An 18,111-nucleotide genomic window follows, 5' to 3' on the forward strand; every position below is an offset into this window, starting at 1 on the left:
TATTTAATGTCAAATGAGCACACTGAGTGGTGATGTGATTTGTAAATAACCATCCATCCATCCATTTTCTATGCCGCTTCTCATTAGGGTCGCGGGGGTATGCTGGAGTCTATCCCAGCTGACTTCGGGCGAGAGGCGGGGTACACCCTGGACTGGTCGCCAGCCAATCGCAGGGCACATATAGACAAACAATCATTCACGCTCACATTCATACCCATGGACAATTTAGAGTCGCCAATGAACCTACAATTAAATGTTGGCAGTCACATAAAATAGCTCACCTCTCCTTTCTTTTTGGTCAAAGTAGATTTAACAGTTTTACATATTTACGCTTTTCTACACTTTCCGTCACTGGAGAAGATGGAGGAAAGGACGTTTCCTGAAGAACCCTCCCTTTCAGAACTACCCACGGAATACATTGTTTCTACATATTGTGCATTTTTGTTGATGTTCTTTGTTGTAATATATTTTCGATATTATGCCCGCTCGTTGTGTGGCAGGCTTTTGCTGGAACACCTGAGCAGACAGAGTTTCCAAAAGACGCCATTGCCCATGTCAGATTCTTCAGTATTGTGTTCAGTGTTAAAATACAGCTGTTTGATACGCTTCCACCCACCGGGGATATGCTCAGGCTTCATGTCACATATTAAAACAGGCTTCTTCTGGAGTGTTTTGCCGCATATTAAACAGGTAGGATTTTATTTTATCCATATACTTTAAAAACATCAACTTATTTCATCTTATGTAGCTTTATTTTATCCCCTTGTTGGTATAAACATCCCCCCTCCCTTTGGCTTCCTCTTCGCTGCTTGTGAATTTAATGTCGTTAAGAGTGGGTTCCCCGATGCTCATACGGAGACTGGTGTATGCCTAGCCCACTCAAATGATGAAGTTATCAAAATGTATCTATACTGTGTTAAACAGTTGAACACAATATAGTGAAGGTGTTTACATGCATTTTAACAAGATGGTTTCTATATACAATAATTCAGATTTGTTTGTGTGTGTGCATGTAATCGTAGTGACCGTTATTAGAATGTAAATGTCAAAGGTCGAGGCTGCAAGCTATAAAGCTTTTACATGCCACGTCAGTGGCAAGCCGTAGTGCCTCTGAAGGTACTATGATATTCTGGGCTTTCAACTTTGAAAGTCGTGGGAAGTCTGCAATAAAAGCTGGCCACTGGTTTAGAGGATGCTGAGATTGTTCCCTCTACAGAGCTTAGTGCTGTTGACACATGTATTGTTTTGTTGCACGCTGTTTGCTGAGTGATTATCATCACGGTGGTGAAGTTTGGTGAGTGGGTCATACAAGTCCTCTGATTTCTACAGGTCTTCAGACTGAGCCAAGAATCAAGGCTAATTATTGCTTCAACTCTCAGTTCTCTCTGCTCTGTTTGCTCTATTTGCCTGTTTGATGAGAAGACATTTTGCCAAAAGGTTGCACTGGGACACAAATCAAGGTTTCCTTTTGAGAAGAGCATCGCTCCAGGCCAAGGAGCTCTGTGAGCTGCTCTTTTGGAGTGTTTGTGCATTCCTGCGTTGGCAAAGATTGTGGAGAGCCATAAAGAGTGTGTTTGAATTGGCGGTTTTAAATGTTTTGATGGCTGTGTGAAAAGTCTAATCGCTATGGCGACCATAGCGTAGACCACTTGTTAACAGCGCCTTAATCACTGTGCTGCATAACCTTTTCGATCTATGTCTCAAACGACTTAATGCATCACAGCAAGCTGTACTGCATTTGCGTGAGGACCACAAAAACCATCCATGTGTCGAAGCCCTCGGGACATTACTTAACTATGTGTGCACATGTCCGTGATTTTGGGTCGCACTCTAAATGCTGTTGCTTGTGCCAATGTAAACTGTAACGAGCAGGATGGAAAACTCATATGATTTCATTCCTCACATTGCAAAACGAGGCAGCTGCTAAGATACTGAAAGGCCCCGCGACCTGACAGGGCTCTGCAGATTTCACAAACTCATCCAGGGGGCCGCAGAAGGAGCTCTTTTATCCCTTGTTTGATGAGGCCCTTGGCCAGGGAGGTGAGTTTCCAAAGGTTAATGAGCTTTTCTTTCTAGTCAGCACAGCTATACTTCTTTCACATACACAATTCCAGCTGAGGACACGTGTCAACAGAGGCTCAACCTTACTATTAAGATTAGTGGTAGTAATAGCAATGTAGTACTATTGTGTAATATTCTGTCATGAAGGCAATGCACTCATAATTTAAATACAGTAGAACCTCTAAAGTCAAAGTCCCTTGAAGTTGTACGATTCAGAATTTGATGGTTACAGTTTGTGATGACATTCCTTCAGGTTTGAGTGGTCCGCCGAGGAAATACTTCCCCCCACAAACTTTCCTTCTTGTCATGATGGCCTGTTTGGTAGAGAGAGAGAGACAGGAGGAAATCAAACACGTATGCACACGTCAATATATCGAGGCCGGCAAAATGATGGTTTGTTTTTATTTACCGCACGGTTTTAATCGATTTATTCATTATGGTGACAGGCCTAATGATTACACAGTAGAACCAGAAGTGCAACATACTGTATTAAAATTGAGCAGCTTAGTGAAAAGAAAACATACGCATCTCTGTCCTGGCTGCTTGGTAAATTATGGCCAAAGTGGCATTAAGTTTTTGTTGAACCAGACATTTTGATTATTTTTTTTAATTATTATTATATTATTTTTGATTGATTTTCATTTGAATCACCTTTTATGTTTGTTAGCAAAAAAGCTCAAAGTAAAAACCAAGAAATAAATATGACATTGAGTGATGGACTATATAAACTGATTAGCCGGTTAATCAAATTGAGTAAAAACAATTGGAGCGATAAGAATCATTAGTTGCAGCCCTAAAAGGAGTTAAGTAAGGCTGTAAAGAATGCATGTTTGAGAGCAGGCTTTATTTCCTTTTTTTGTTATTTTCTCAACTCAGCTATTGATGGGCTTTCACTGACGCTGTCCTAATCAAGGTTAAGGTGAGTCTAATGCCGCATTATGACCGAGACACTGTTTTTGCAGCGTTGAGATGCAGTGACCTCACAGCACGGCTGAGGTCTCATTTTGTGTATGGCGGCTGTGAACCAAAAACAAGCAACACAACAGTATCCACTTCCACGAGAGATGAGCGGTGACCCAGATGGCACTGCCCGGAAGGACTGTCTTAAATAGGTTGGCTTGACATCCTCAGATAATATTGATAATTTGTCATGATCTACTTCAAGTGTTTTCAGACTTAGGTGGTAATTTGCTTCAATATAGAGCAGCGCTGCTGCAAAGCGGAGGGATTTAACCCTCACGTCTGCATGACACCCAGCAAGAAGTCAACCATCTGTGCTTCCCCGATGACATGCTGACACTACGGCTGCGGGTCTGCAAACAGCAGGGCTCCGCATTGCTCCAGTCTCTGACTGCCTCTTGACTCGCCTCCCTGCAGTTTGCTGCAGTTTCCTCACTGGCCGGTCTATTTGTGCCATGGTAACTGTGCCAGGCTGCCAGCTCAGACGCAGATTGCGCCTCCCGTCTCCCTCTTTTGCCAGCATGATGACTCAGCAGCTCCTGCAGGGCGTCCAATCCGCCACCCCCTCCCGTCCTCCAACCCCCTGCCTGCAACACCATTGCTCGTCAGACATTATACTGTTTGTCATTCCGACCATCTTCCTGACCTGAATACATAGCAGCAAAATAACAAGAAATTCACCCAAAAAGATGAAAACTGTGGCTTGTGACATTTCATCTAAATTCACATCTGAGTTTATTAAATCATCGTAGCCGCCTGAATGTCTCCTTTTCAGTACTTTTCCTTTATTTTACTGACATATTTAAGTGTCTCTATCAGACCACTTACAGCTCGTAGAAGCAGTGGTTATCTTGACATCCCTTGAAGTGGGATCACAGAAAAACTACTCTGGCAATGAAATAAGTGGTTCTATAGTGGGAGCGTTGATTTGGCATTAGCGCTCAACAAGAATCAACCTAAACACACTTTACATATGATGCTTTTTGTGTAGCATAGCTTTGGGCTGTTTGAGGACCTGGATGTTTTCACTGTACAGTGCCATAGCTCATGCTATTGAATGAGAATGCATGCCCAAACTTGTGTCTGGCACCGTATGTCTCCAAAGTTCTTTTTGGAATATATTTTCACCTTCTGTTGGTATGATTATTTTCAATGACTTTGGAAGTTTGGTTTGCCCATAAAAATGTAAAAGCATTTTCAGTTACTGCTTGGTAGTTTTCGGTTGCGCAGCCACACAAGGATAACGCAGCAGAGGAGATACAAGACAAGATGCCAAGTGAGACAGATAGTGAGGGGAACTGAGAGCACACGCATGGCATCATGTCACTTCTGTGAACACACACGCTACGGGGCCCCTCCAGAGAAGTCAATACACCAGCATAGATGGCTATGAGACACACACACACACGCACACACCAGTTTTCTGATCCCGATTCTTCTGTGCCAGGACCTTCCTGAATCTCCTGGGGAGGTTTAAAATATCAACTTGCTAACTTGATGAAGTAATCAGATAGCCTTGCCCCGTGTGTGTAGTATCTATTTTTGCTTCTCATTCAAAATGAGTGGAGTGAAATAAGCCAGGAGGTGAATATTATGTGCTCAAAGAATACCTAGGTATGTGCTGGACCACTGGTCTTAAGTTTTATGCAGGAGAATTCAATGCCCCATTAATGTTTTTTCAGTTGTAAATGTAAACAAAAATGCAGCAAATCGTTAACATGCACTAATTGAGATGTTTAAGAGATGTCTGCCATGCTCTACTTAGTTCGCTGATTGAGGTGAGTTGTATCTGTCAGTTGAGAGTGAGTCACATTGTTATGCTATGTCCATGCGTGTTATGACTCCGTATAAAGCAGCTAAACTAGACATGAGGCTTGACTGATTACGGAGAAAAGAATCATGATCAATTGTTTTTCCAAATAAAGGGACGGTAGAATGGTTTTCTGAATGTTCTGAATTCCTGATTCAATGCTGTAGACTCATTTTAAGCAGAAAGAAGAATGTTGTGTGGGTGTAGTTCAACTTTGTCCTGTCATGCCATCCTTTAGACAACAAACTAGTTCAGACTGAATCAACAGAGCCTAGTAGGGCCTTAATTGCTTCAAGAAATGACTAATGAACACAGGATCCTTTTAGAATCACTTTATCTATTTGTATAATGCCTCATGAATTCATGTTCATCCTTGGTGATGCAACATAAAACAATTACTGCATTGTTTCAACAAGTTATGAAAATTAGAAAATGTTTCCCAGTTTGCAAAGCTGGGTTCTACTTGTGTAGTCACCGCATCACTGCTGCCAGGAAGGTGTCCCTCTTCCCCACGGGCAATGACACCAGAAACCACTTTTGTCCCACTTCCCTCCCTGCATGGCAGCAGCCCACACTGACCCCATTCTCTACCCCTCCTCTGACCTACTGTCCCCCGGTTACCCCTTGGCTATACCTCCTTGTGCCCATTGTGCCCCCCTCTCTCCTGGTCCGACTGGGGAGCAGACCGATTATCCGTGTTTTGTGTTCTGATTAAAGGAACAGCATGTGGTCTGTGCGAGCGGCCCACACAGACGCAGCTGGTAAGCCAATGCTAACATTATGTGCTTAATCATTTATGTCTGGAAGACGGGCAAGTAGGCTTGGAGCGGGTTGAGTTAAAGGTGTCTGGCAGCACAAACATTCTTCCCAGCTAACAGCCCTGATGCTTAGTGTGGCATAACCCCGGCTTGCTCCAGGCTATGATGTTTGAACAAAAATCCATATCATCTTTATATAAAAAAGGCTAGTGAGTAGGAGTGGAAAGGGGAAGACAAACAAGTGTTGGCCGCATGTGGACGTTACTACAGCCGCATTAAATATTGAAGGATTAGACAGTCTGCAGCCCTCCAAAAGAGGACACTATTTGGGAACCCACGCTAATTCCCCCCACTCCGCCTCTTTCTTCTCTCACGTCTGTCTGCTCCTATCCCCTCAGTGGCAAACAGCCTGTCCCTCCAACACACATCAACACACACTCGTGCACGGACCCAGGCAGCCAATAGGAGAGCACCAGTCTCCCCATTGCTTGCCACTCATGCCTTGTTGCCAGGACAACGGGAAGGCACGAGTCCCACTTTACTTGAGCATTTATTAAACTTGGTTTTGACTCCCTTTGCTGAAAACAAGAAAAGGTGTCCCACTGCAAAATGGCTCTCTGATTGGTCACAAAGTAGTCCTGGAACTGCCATGTTTTTTTGGAAATCTTCATATGCACCCATGCAGTTTATTTTGGACATCCATTAAATGCTTTCTTTGTATTTCCTCCCCATCCAGGTTCACGATGACAGCTGGCCAGATGTTTCTTTTGTCTTTGATTGCTTTGGTCCCTGCCTGCACTAGCTTGCAAGGTAAGGGATTCCCCTCCAGTCTTCCAGTCCAAACACACAGCTACACAGCTTTTCACATCAGATTTAAGGCAGACTGTCTGTAAAGGGACGAAGGGAGGGGTTCTTCTACCAGGATTAAAAGGCATTATCTACTTTAATGTAGCTCTCTGGCTAACTATAGATACTCAGTTTTGAGTAAACACCCACAGTCTCAGGCTCTGTGTCTGTCTCAGTGTCCCTTCAGAGTCTTACATGCACAGACTGATCATTCAACCACGTCTCTTTCTCTCCACGCCCTTCTCAGTCTGCCTAATCTGCTGTCGCGCTGTTATTTTCGACAACTGCGGTAGTCTGCACATTTGGAATGCAGTGAAAATTGTTTTTTGTGACAGATGCATATTTAAAATTCCCCGATAAACAATATAAAATGTCTGTTTTCCATATAGATGAAAGCAAGGTGGGAAGCTCTGAATGCATGTGTGACGGGTCATCATGCAGCAATGGCGACCGGTGTTTTGGCCTGCAGTGCTTCACATCTCTCTCCTTACTAAACGGGACTTTGGTGCATCAGAAGGGATGCATTGCGGGTAATCAAGAAGGGTCACTGAAGTGTGGGATCCCACCAACCCCAGAGCTTGTGGTGGAGTGCTGCTTTGGGAATTTGTGCAACATGAACGTGTCTCTGCAGCCAATTGTTAAAGGTGAGATACAGTCATATGAAAAAATTTGGATACTCCATTGTGTAACTCTTCCACTCCTGAACCATTGCACACAAAAGGGTGAACAGTTGCCATTGCCAAAACATTGCCTGTGTTATTTTTCTCATTAATACTCAATATGGTGGCACTGTTATTAAATCTCATAAGTCATAATAACCTCATGATTTCAAGAATCTGGACGAATTTTGGTGCATAAATTTAGGACACTGACGAGCACATCTGTATAATTTCAGCAAGACTGTTTGAACACCATCAAGCAAGATGTCTTTGCAGGGGCACTAAGCAACTAACAGTCCATAAGTCATTGAGCGTTTTTCTGATTATAAAACCTTACTACATGGCATGTCTTCTCAATCATTTTCAGCACCTCAAATGCCATTGACAGTCATGTGAGACAATTACAACACCATAGTGTCCTAATTTTTTCCCGTAACTATCAGTCTCTGGTCAGTATGTCTAATAGCCTCAAAGTAATGAAACGGCTGTAATTTGTTGAGAAAACAGAGGGGAGAATGTTTGGTTTTAAATAAAGAAGTGTCCCTGGTAACATTGGCCTGCAAAAAGCTTTTCTCCCTTGTCATTTGTAATTGAATGCCAGTTTACTATAATGGGCTAGTAATAATATTGCTAGAATGGTTCTCCCCTTATCTCTGCTTCTCTTCATCAGATGTAGCAGTGTCTGCAGGCAGACCAGTCCTCAGAGAGCAGGAGTGCATGTGTGAAGGCACTGCTTGTGAGCCCGGTCAGCGATGCGCCGGCCAGCATTGCTTTTCCTCTCTGAAGGTGATCGATGGCGCGGCTGTCCAACAGAAGGGCTGCCTGAGGGACGACGACGTGGGCCGAGCCACCTGCGCCACGCCGCCCTCACCGTCCCACGTTGTCAAGTGCTGCCAGGGCCATCTGTGTAACATGAACGTCACTGTGCAAGCTCCAGAGAAAGGTGCCTTTGTACACTGCAGATACAATACAGTACACTACAGTAGCGGTGTCAAACAGCACTGCATGCTGACACCTTGTGTTATGTAAAAAAAACCAAACGTGTCAATCAAAATTTAAACAAGCTCCTTTTTTACATTTCATTAGGTTGTGCCGATGCCACCGCCGTTAAGAATATAATGGTTGTGATGCACAAACAATAACAGTAAGAATTTTCATTACATCTTTTTTGCAGAGGAAGTGAAGCCTCTTGTCAAAGAGAAGCACGAGTGCGTGTGTGAGGGCAGCTCGTGTGCCACCGGGAATCGCTGCATGGGAAGCCAGTGTTTCTCATCTTTGACAGTCAACGGTGGCTCCCTGATGTACCAGAAAGGTTGCTTTAATGTCTACGAGCAGCGCACGATGACCTGCAAGACCCCGCCTTCGAGAGACCAGATTGTGGAATGCTGCTCCGGGCACCTTTGTAACCTGAACAGCACAGTGCAACTTCCTGTCAAAGGTGAGGTACTATGCTTCTTCTCACCATGCCTCCGCTGTGCTTCTTGTACACTTTTTCTCCGCTTCGCTCTTTCTCTCGACTGCGTTGGAGTACTGATCACGTTTCCACCAAGCAATAGAGTCATGTTCTTTCTTACCAGTCTTTTCCCGATGTTGTACAGAGTGGTTGACTCTTTGTCAACAGTCAACGGGGTGTAGCTCCACCCTTATAGTACCAAAGAGTTGGTGCCCCAAGAATGAGTAACAAAAGTGCTGTGGATCAGATACGTCTGTTATGGTATGCTACGATAGCACACAACCTGTTTTGAGATGCTGGTTGACCTCCAGTTGGTTTGAATCAAGTGTAAAAGTAAGTTAACCACTGTTAATATTAAGCCGTAAAAACGATAAAAAGCTCAGTCTTAACTCTAATGGCCATGATGATTTTGGTGTAGATGCACCTCACAGATATTTATTTCACTTGTTAGGCATTATTCCTGTTAAACAAGAGTTAAAAAGACGTTAATCATTGCAAAACATTCTATACACGGTTTCCTTACTGCTTTGAATGTAAGGCTGCTTGCTTCTCATAAATTCTGATATGGTCCTTTATGTTCCAACTGTGTGCAAAAATGCACAAGAAGGACAAGTAAAAAGCAAACCACACATGAAGAGTTAATTCTTTGATGCTTGCTGAACTGTTGGCATTTCGCGGTCAAATTTTGAAAGGCATTACCTCATGTGCGTTTTACTATAGTTTGGTACTGTGTAGAACACAAAGTGGTGGAAATTGAGGTATGATGGTGTTTTAATGTCGCCCATACAAAGTAACGTTGCAGCTATGTGTGTAGGGCTCCAGACTGTGACGAAATGGTCGCACTTTGCAGCTAAACTGAATTAAACACCAAAACACTTCAGCCCGGTAGTTGACAGTAACACGCAAATGAGCTAGCTTGTCAACCGACATTAACTCTAAAGTAAGAAAGGAGACATGCATTGAAGAAGGCGGGCCGATGTGTGTGTGAGCGGTGGGCGAATGGCCACTGTGATTGGCTTACATATGAAAAGACGGCGGTATTGGAGTTATATATAAAGTATGTAGCGTAATGTAGTTATTCATTACGTGTTGTGTATAAAACAAACACAAGCACAATTTAACCGAGGGTCTTTTTAAGATAACCACTGAAGCTGTGAAAGACGCACTGCACGTTACATTCGGTCTGACTGCACCGAACAAAAGTCTCAGAAAATTAGCTTCCAACGTCATCGGATTAAAAGCACAAAATGAATCCATTGGTACCAGCCCGGAGTTTGTTTTCCAGAGAGAAGATGATCACATCGTTGTTTGATGTGGGTGACAGGCAGTGTGCTAGCATGAATTAACTTAACACCCAACAAAAGACGAGCGCTAGCGCTCAACACAAACGTAATAACGTTGTCAAAGCTCACCTTTATGCAGTCACACACAACACACACAACGACAATGAATGGGAAAAATATACGTCTATTTGTCAGCATTGGACAAAGTTATACGTTACTCTCACTATGGTGCATTCAAGAACCACTGGTTTCACCCGGTGAAGCAGTATATTATTTTCCAATAGAATAATAGCCCTTGTTTTTAAATTGACATGCATTTACTTATTATTCCATGGAGTTACATACTGTATTTACACAAATTTGTTTTTAAACTTCAAACATTGCTTCTGAAAGTTTTCCACGGCCTGGTGGTCGGGGGCCCCTGTTTTAAATCAAGCTATGTTTGAACTCAACATATGAGGATAATGATTAGGCTGTTTGGTGTAATGATAGGCTGCTGGTTTCTGGTCTACAGTAAATATTGAAGGAGTAATAAGTAATTGTGTTGAAATCACATCATGTACAGTATGTGATGCCACCGAAGAAGCCTTCCAGAAGCTAGGGACAGAAACAGGGTGGTTAGAGAAGACAGTTGCCATGTATTTGTACAGTGAAAATGAGAGGAAATGTGAATATTTACTTTGCAAGACCGTTTTGGTGTGCGCCCCTAAATTGTCTGCAGTTGCTCCTAAATTGTTAAGCAAGGGGCCACTGTGGTCCTAGTCAGTAAAGTTCCTCATGCCACATCTCTCAGTGGGGTCTCACTCCTGTCACCCTGTGGAACAGAAATGCGGCAGACTGTGAGCAACAAGAGGGGGGGTCTTGAATATTACTTAGTCATGGTCTACTCCTCTCAGACGCTGTCAGAGCTGTCTGACGTTAGCTTAAACGGTTGAAGCCACCCGGGAGAGTGGGCGAGCCAGACGACTGAATGCAGGGCGGTGCTGTCCTGCTGTTTTCCTCCTGTGCTGCCGTAGATTAGCTTTTTCGTATTATAATATTTAATTAGTCTGTGAATCATTTGGAGACAGTGATTGATGTATTCTAGTTAGCATTTTGGAGGTTTGGTAGTATGTGTGTTTTGGAGAAAGAGTTGATTATGTAAGTTGGGAGAAGGGGATCTTTGTCTGTGATAAAGGCCGAGTTGAGTGGCCTTTCCCCTTGGAATGTTGGGAAAGTGTGAATGGTGGTCAGTTATCCTCGCTTGTGGAGATAAGTTGTGTGAGTAGCTGTGTTGTGTTTTCTGAAAGCACCCCCAACTCTTGAGTGGCTTTCCCCAGAAAGAGTGTGTGTGTGTATAGCGGACCTTTCATATGTGGTGCTACACAGAGGGAGCACAAATAACTCTTGTTTCTTGCATACAGTATTAAGGCTGCAGCTATTGATTATTCTAGTAATCAAGTAATTTATGGATTATTATTGTAGATAATGTGAGTAATCGGATACAACACACTTTATAGCAGGGGTCCTCAATTATACAAGACCAAGGGCCAACATTTTTCTCTGTAGACACTGTCGACCAAATGGTATCGTAAAAAAACAAACAGAAAAAAAAATTCTAAACGTATATTACAGTCGTTCCATCGCGGTGTGAACATCCCTCCCTTGCTCTATCGCGTAAAAAAAAAAATTTATTCATTAATAAATGATTGCAGTTTCGCACTTTGTCCTTCTTCCCCACTCCATTTGAAACACTTGAAGTTTAGGAGGTTTAACAGGATTGAACAGGTTTTCTTTGTTCTAACTGTGAAAATATTCACTTTATTAATATAGCATCCTACTTTGCAGAAATTCAGTTTATCGCAATTGACCACGATAAACGAGGGACAACTGTGTTGAATTTTTTTGCCTTTGTCCGTGTCAATGGACTCATTATATGATAGCGCCACGTTTGTTTAAAAGTCTTTTTGTACTGAAGCTTCATTGTGATGCTTAAACCTTGCTTACATCAGGTGTGCCGGTCACGTCGAAAAAAAATGGTCTGATGGCTGCGCTCCATGTCCTGAACTCCACTATAGAAATGTTGTTTTCTACGCATCTGTTTATGAAACTACCATTTCATGATTCATTGGAAAATGTGCCCATTGCTGAAACCTAATATGTTGCCTTGACTTCAGTTGCATTGTCTTTTGCATAATTATTTTAATTTCTGTAATATATCTGTAATATTTGATAACAAATGCTAAATGGACGTAATACATGAGCTATGTGTATAATGAACGATACGTAGCTATTTTGATTGACATAATGCTCTGGTTATGTTCAAAACTATTGAGGGTTTCTATGTAATTATTAAGGATGTGCCCGATATTGTCGTACAAATGTAATATCGGTTCTACTACTTTAAGCACCACAAGCAACATTGCTGTAGCCGTAACAGTCAACACCAAGCATATACTTGAGCCGGTGTTTTGCTTAACGACGGGCGTGTTGGGTTGTCAAAACACCGCTAATGGGGAGCGGGGTAGCTCATTGCAGTCTAAATTCTCCCAGTGATAAGATCATGGCTTATACCCGTATTGCGAGCAAGATGGCCACTCGCTCTAAGGTTGTGTGTGTTTTAAACACTTTTTAAAACTTCATATGCCTCTCCGCTGGTCACATACAACAGAGACCAACTTTGAAATATTAACCAGCTATCTGGTGAACTTTTTTAACCGAGCCGCAGACGTTTGCAGAGATTTTGGTCAGTGCAGCAGCGGGAGACGGCGAGACGGCGCTGCCGCCGGGGAAGACGAGCCGGCATGCTTGTGAGGTTGCTCTTCCATCTGTCCATGTTGCCAATGTTCACTGCCTGGCTAACAAGATGGACCAATTGTTGCTTCTTTCCAACAACTTGCTTTGGACATTTATCTACACCAGTGGTCTCAAACTTGCGGCCCATGGGCCATTTGTGGCCCACCTGGTCATATTTTGCGGCCTGCGACGAGACATGGAAGAGTTGTGTAAATGCTATTTATTTTTGATATGCTTTTACTTTATAGAGTTGCCCTACTTGAGAAACATGAGATGTGTTTTCTGAATGACTTTAAAATTGCTTTACTGTTTTTCAGACACCTAAACTAAAATCCTGTTTACACTTGTGTACAATTTTACTTATTGTAAAATATGCTGCAAAAAGTCCACCCATTTTCTATCGCTTGTTTTCATTAGTGTCACTGGTAAGCTGGAGCCTATCCCAGCTGAATGCAGCTAAATACAAACTATGAAATGTATTTATTTTTTTGTTTCACCTTATCACTGTATCAAGATATTATCGTTATCGTGAGCCATGCGTTGCGTATCATACCATATTGTGGGGTACCCTGAGATTCCCAACCCTATTCAATACTTAATGCGGCCCAGCACCACCCAGACCCTACCTCCAGTGGCCCCCAGGTAAATTGAGTTTGAGACCCTGCTCTATGCAGTGCCATAGGTAAGCTTACTTTTAATTAAATTATTTTTAATTATATGGGTTAAAGTACATCATTTTTATATATCATCATATCGTGATACATCCCAAAAATATTGTGATACATGCGAAGGTCCATATCGCCCCACCTTAAGTTATATGTTTATCAGGTAGCAGGAATGTAAAAAAAAAAAAATGCAAGATTAGCGGCAGCCATACGTGCGAATTTGCTTACGTTAATTCCATGTGATGTTACACATATTGGGATTGGTTGATATTGGCCTGGTTGATAAACCCTTGGTTTACATTATTTGGGTGATGTTTGGCGGGCCAAATGAAAAGCTTTCATGAGCCAGATGTGGCCCACAGGCCGCTTAGTGAGGACTGCTGCTTTATAGCCTCAATTTGTATTTCAGGGAAATAATTAGGGAAAATATTTTTCTGCTTGCCATAACCTTTATTTTGTTTTCTTATAAAGGCACACCGTCATTCATCACTGAAATTGCACTTTTAACATGAGAGCATTAGTAATGAAAAATATAACAAAAGCTAATCCTGAGTGTAGCCTAAAACAAGGTAATAAATAAATAAATAAAAGGTAGCTGCCAAAATAGACTTACCTTGATTCTGGTTCCTTTCTCTGTAAATATGCAGAGTGCTTTCGGGTCATGTGCACCGATGTAGTACTGTTATGGAATGCCAGCTTTGTTTGACAGTGCAAACATTGCACCATGTTGTCTGTCTGGAGTTTGAAATTATCCAAAACTTTTTACAGCTTCTGTCGTTTCCTTTGGGCGCTTTCTTCACTTTTCCCATCACTACTATCTGCTGTTCCCCACCACACAGAATTTTAAGTTCCGGTGACTCAATGCAGTCCGAATTTGATGCATTTTCATTAGTTATGGTCATTAAACAAATCAACAAAGCAACAGAATATAAATCAAAGCTTTTTTTAATGTCTTGTCATGTACTTGTTCCCCCTTGCAGCCGACGAGCTCTCCAACTACAGTGTGACTATGCTGGCTGTTGTCATTGTGGCACCCATACTTGTCCTCGTCATCCTCTCGGCTATCGCCATCCTGGTGTTCAGACGCATCCACCACAACCAGATGGAGAGACTAACGTCCCGGGATGCTGAATACGGAACCATCGACGGTCTTATAGCATCCAACGTTGGGGAGAGCACGTTGGCGGTGAGTCTCAGAGGCTGCTAATACTTTGTTATGCAGCCGTATTTTGTCAGTTGTCGTCTTAGAGGTTTGTTTGGGCTCTTTACCATGTGGGAAAACTGCCTTGTGACCCACTTTACCAATTGAGGAGATCATGCTCTATTTCAGAACCGCAGCTCCCCAATGCAGGCAGAACTCATGCAGCCTCAGACAAAGAGGATGCTTGACTTGACGATGCTTGACACAATTAGACACAGTTATCTTGGTATTCTACTGTTGTTAGCTGTTTAGACAATAATAACCACTTGTTGCATGTTGCAAAAGTGATTACCAAATGTGGAGGAAGAAAATGTAACAATCATTGAAATTGATGCCTTAATTAGAAAAAACATCACAACATGAAGCATTTCAGCTCAACTTGAATTGATTTTAAGAAACAAGTGCAATGTTTCATTGGTCAAACCTAAATCAAATGTAACTTTATTGATTATAATGACAAAAGCTACACTAAGTATTAGTCACTTGAAAATTACCAGTGTTGTTCTTACAAAAGGTGCAATTAAACATCATGTCCTGTCAAAGCATCTTCTGGTGCTGAAAACTATTGAGTGAATTGACTTGTGAGACAGCGCTCTCTGCTGGATTCATAGCGGTAGTTCTTTTTCCCTGCAGATAGCGCCATCAAACCACCTTGTTTAAATCAGAGGAATCTACTGTAGTAGTTTCATTTCTATATAATATTGCCCCCTTGGATATACTGTCATAAAAATGGTTGCTCAAATGTTTTTTTTTGTTTGTTTTTTTTGGCAGACACATTTATGCATTTTAAAAAACAACACAAACACAGATGAGGTAATATGAATCCCCACATATTCGAGCCTCTATCGTGTATGCGCTGTGTGTGTTTTGTTGACTCACATTTCCATTACATACAATATACAGCATTATAAACAGTCGGAGGATGCCCAGTGGGATACAGTGTATGTCCTCACTTAGCCAGCGATTGTGAACTTTTGCACTCTGCAGTTTGTTTTGAGGTTTCACTTAAACTGATCCAGAGTTTAGGTGGAGTCGCACAGGCCAGCGCATTCACTGGCCTGCATAGCCTGTAATCTTGCCGAGCAGTGGCCTGAGCCTTAACAAAATAAACTGTGGCGTCCATTTTGTATGCATACTTTGTATATTTCTCTTTCTGAAGTTTAAACTTCACAAACCCACATGATCCTACTGATATTAAATACAGTACACGTTGACCAATCAGGGCATTCATGGCTATAAACAGTATGACGCAGTGAATCAGTTGATTTTGGCTCAAGTGAACCATTTCACTTTAAAACCTTTAGCCGTGGAACATTCCAATCTGGAGCCATCCACCTTCTATGCCGCTTAAGCTCACTAGGGTCGCGGGTATGCTTGAGCCTATCCCAGCTGACTTCGGGCGAGAGGTCTCCAGCCAATCGCAGGGCACATATAGACAAACAACCATTCACACTCACATTCATACCTCCAATCTGGAGCCACAAAATGTTTATTTAAGCATCATAAAAATGTGTTTGGCAGTGCTAAACAAAAGCTTTAGTGGCTGTGAAACACGTGGGATTGAATACATTTATTTCAAAAATATGTTTGATAGCCACAAAGATGCGGCTTTCAGATGTTTACCTCTGATACATGCCTGCTACTCTCTGCAGTTAAGTAAATCAAACACTCTCTGCCCCTGTATGAGGTGTATAGTGCATATCTATAGGTGTGTACCCATGTTTATTCATAATTTGCCAGCTCCATGACTGCTCTTTTTGCATGGTGATTCACATTTTTGTAACCAAAAGCTAGAATTGCCATCTCTTGATTCCAACCTATTTCACCCACAACAAACAATTATTATTTATAGAATTCCTGTTGTCTCTCAGAGACCTCATCCATAATAAATCTGTTTATATGAGGCGTCACCCTTCCATGTTGTGTTCTTCCTCCTCTTCCTATTGCACTGGTTTCGGTTTCCCTGTCGTTGTCAACTCAACACTGCCCTCGAGTGTCAGTTTTGGGTATTACATGGCTTGTAGCTGCATTCAAAATAAAAGGTCGTCAAAGTAGTAAAAGGTTGTGCCTGGTTTGGAGTTTGGCCCTGGGATTAGATGGAATCGAAATTAGCCACAACACTTATAAAACAGAAGTGTGTGTACTTGTTGTTTTGACAATAGAAGGTGTTCTTTTTTCTCCAGACACAAAATCTGCTTCCTTCTATCCTGCTTGCAATGTAATCTATTGATGTAAAAATGTTTGTGTTTCTTAGGACTTGCTGGATCATTCTTGCACCTCAGGAAGTGGTTCCGGACTTCCATTCCTTGTTCAGAGGACTGTTGCTCGACAAATCACTCTCAACGAGTGCGTGGGTGAGTGTCCACTTGAAGCTCTCTATTGTTATTGACATCAGCTACGTGTAAGAATATGCAGCCGACTCATTCGTTTTAATGAGACCTTTGTGTCAGCACAGTTGGGGGCCAACACACACCCTGGAAAAGTACAGAAGAATATCACAAGCGTTGAAAAATCAATAAAGAATATGCGTTTTGCCTACAGCGCTGCAGCACATACACTAATTGCTGTTTACTTTTTCCCAAAGTTCAAATCTCAACTCAGTGTCTGCTAAAACTTCAAAACACACCTTCTTTTATAACTCATTATATGATCCCTTCATAAACACAGCCATCAAATGAAGGTCTGTGGTATAAACTGTTGGTGTGAAAAATATATTTGGGTTGCAAACAGGCCACAATTGGAGCAAAAGGAGCCAGAAATCATCTGCAACTATTGTAGAAATATGACTCCCCAAAGTCTCTGATCTCTTCTGTATGTTGAATGTCTGACAGCAAACACGTTGGCTTTGCTCTGCGGGGTTTTCAGGATTACAGTACCAAAGTGCTGGTACTATTAACTTTCTTTGGCTCCATGGTGGGTTATTTTGCAGCTGTATTCAATTGAAAAAAGAAAGCAGAGACTTGTGGTGTAATTTAGTTAGCAAAGAACTACGCCGTCAACATCAACAGAGATGGTGGACAATGACTTCCAGGTGGGAGTTGAGAGCAGGCCAACAGGTACATTTTGTAATACTCGTTACAAACAGTGGGGCTCACGTAGTGTATTAATAACGTGACAAGACTGAGTCACCAACGGGTGGGAGTATTTGTTTTGGGCACTTGAGCCCACTGAATGGTACGAAGGCAAATAGACTAGTTTGTGTAAAATTCTCATTTGAGTTTGCCAAACGAATGTGCCTTACAGGATACAGTAGTATTGTGTGAGACTGTCAAATGAAAGCATTAATTGCGATGAATTAATTACAGTAATCGACTCTAAATTGTCCTGAGGTATGAATGTGAGTGTTTGTCTATATGTGCCCTGGTATTGGCTGGTGATCAGTCCATGGTGTACCTCGCCTCTTGTCCGAAGTCAGCTGGGATAGGCTCTAGCATACCCCCGTGACCCTATGAGGACAAGCGGCATAGAAGATTGATGGATGGATGGATAATTACAGTCATATTTAGTGTGTTGCATTTTTAAATCTCTGTCATGTAATCACTACTTGACAAGGTCGTACGGGGGGTTATCATTTCATGCCAATGCGCACCATTTTTGGTCACTAAGTGCGTGCCAAGTGCATAATCTATGCGTAAACAGA

The 18,111-nt window shown here is 42.2% G+C and overlaps 1 protein-coding gene across 1 annotated transcript in view; it reads left to right on the top strand.

Moving 5' to 3' along the window:
- Positions 1-18,111, top strand: part of LOC129187640 (activin receptor type-1-like) — a 36,074-nt gene that overhangs the window by 9,598 nt on the left and 8,365 nt on the right. Inside the window, exons 2-7 of the mRNA XM_054787202.1 lie at positions 6,326-6,399; positions 6,825-7,079; positions 7,765-8,037; positions 8,269-8,532; positions 14,251-14,456; positions 16,726-16,825. Coding sequence (XP_054643177.1) covers positions 6,333-6,399; positions 6,825-7,079; positions 7,765-8,037; positions 8,269-8,532; positions 14,251-14,456; positions 16,726-16,825 — 1,165 coding nt within the window. The 5' untranslated portion in view covers positions 6,326-6,332. The remainder of the gene's footprint in view (positions 1-6,325; positions 6,400-6,824; positions 7,080-7,764; positions 8,038-8,268; positions 8,533-14,250; positions 14,457-16,725; positions 16,826-18,111) is intronic.

This window comes from Dunckerocampus dactyliophorus, chromosome 9 (genome assembly GCF_027744805.1).
Source record: "Dunckerocampus dactyliophorus isolate RoL2022-P2 chromosome 9, RoL_Ddac_1.1, whole genome shotgun sequence".
Classification (NCBI taxonomy): domain Eukaryota; kingdom Metazoa; phylum Chordata; class Actinopteri; order Syngnathiformes; family Syngnathidae; genus Dunckerocampus; species Dunckerocampus dactyliophorus.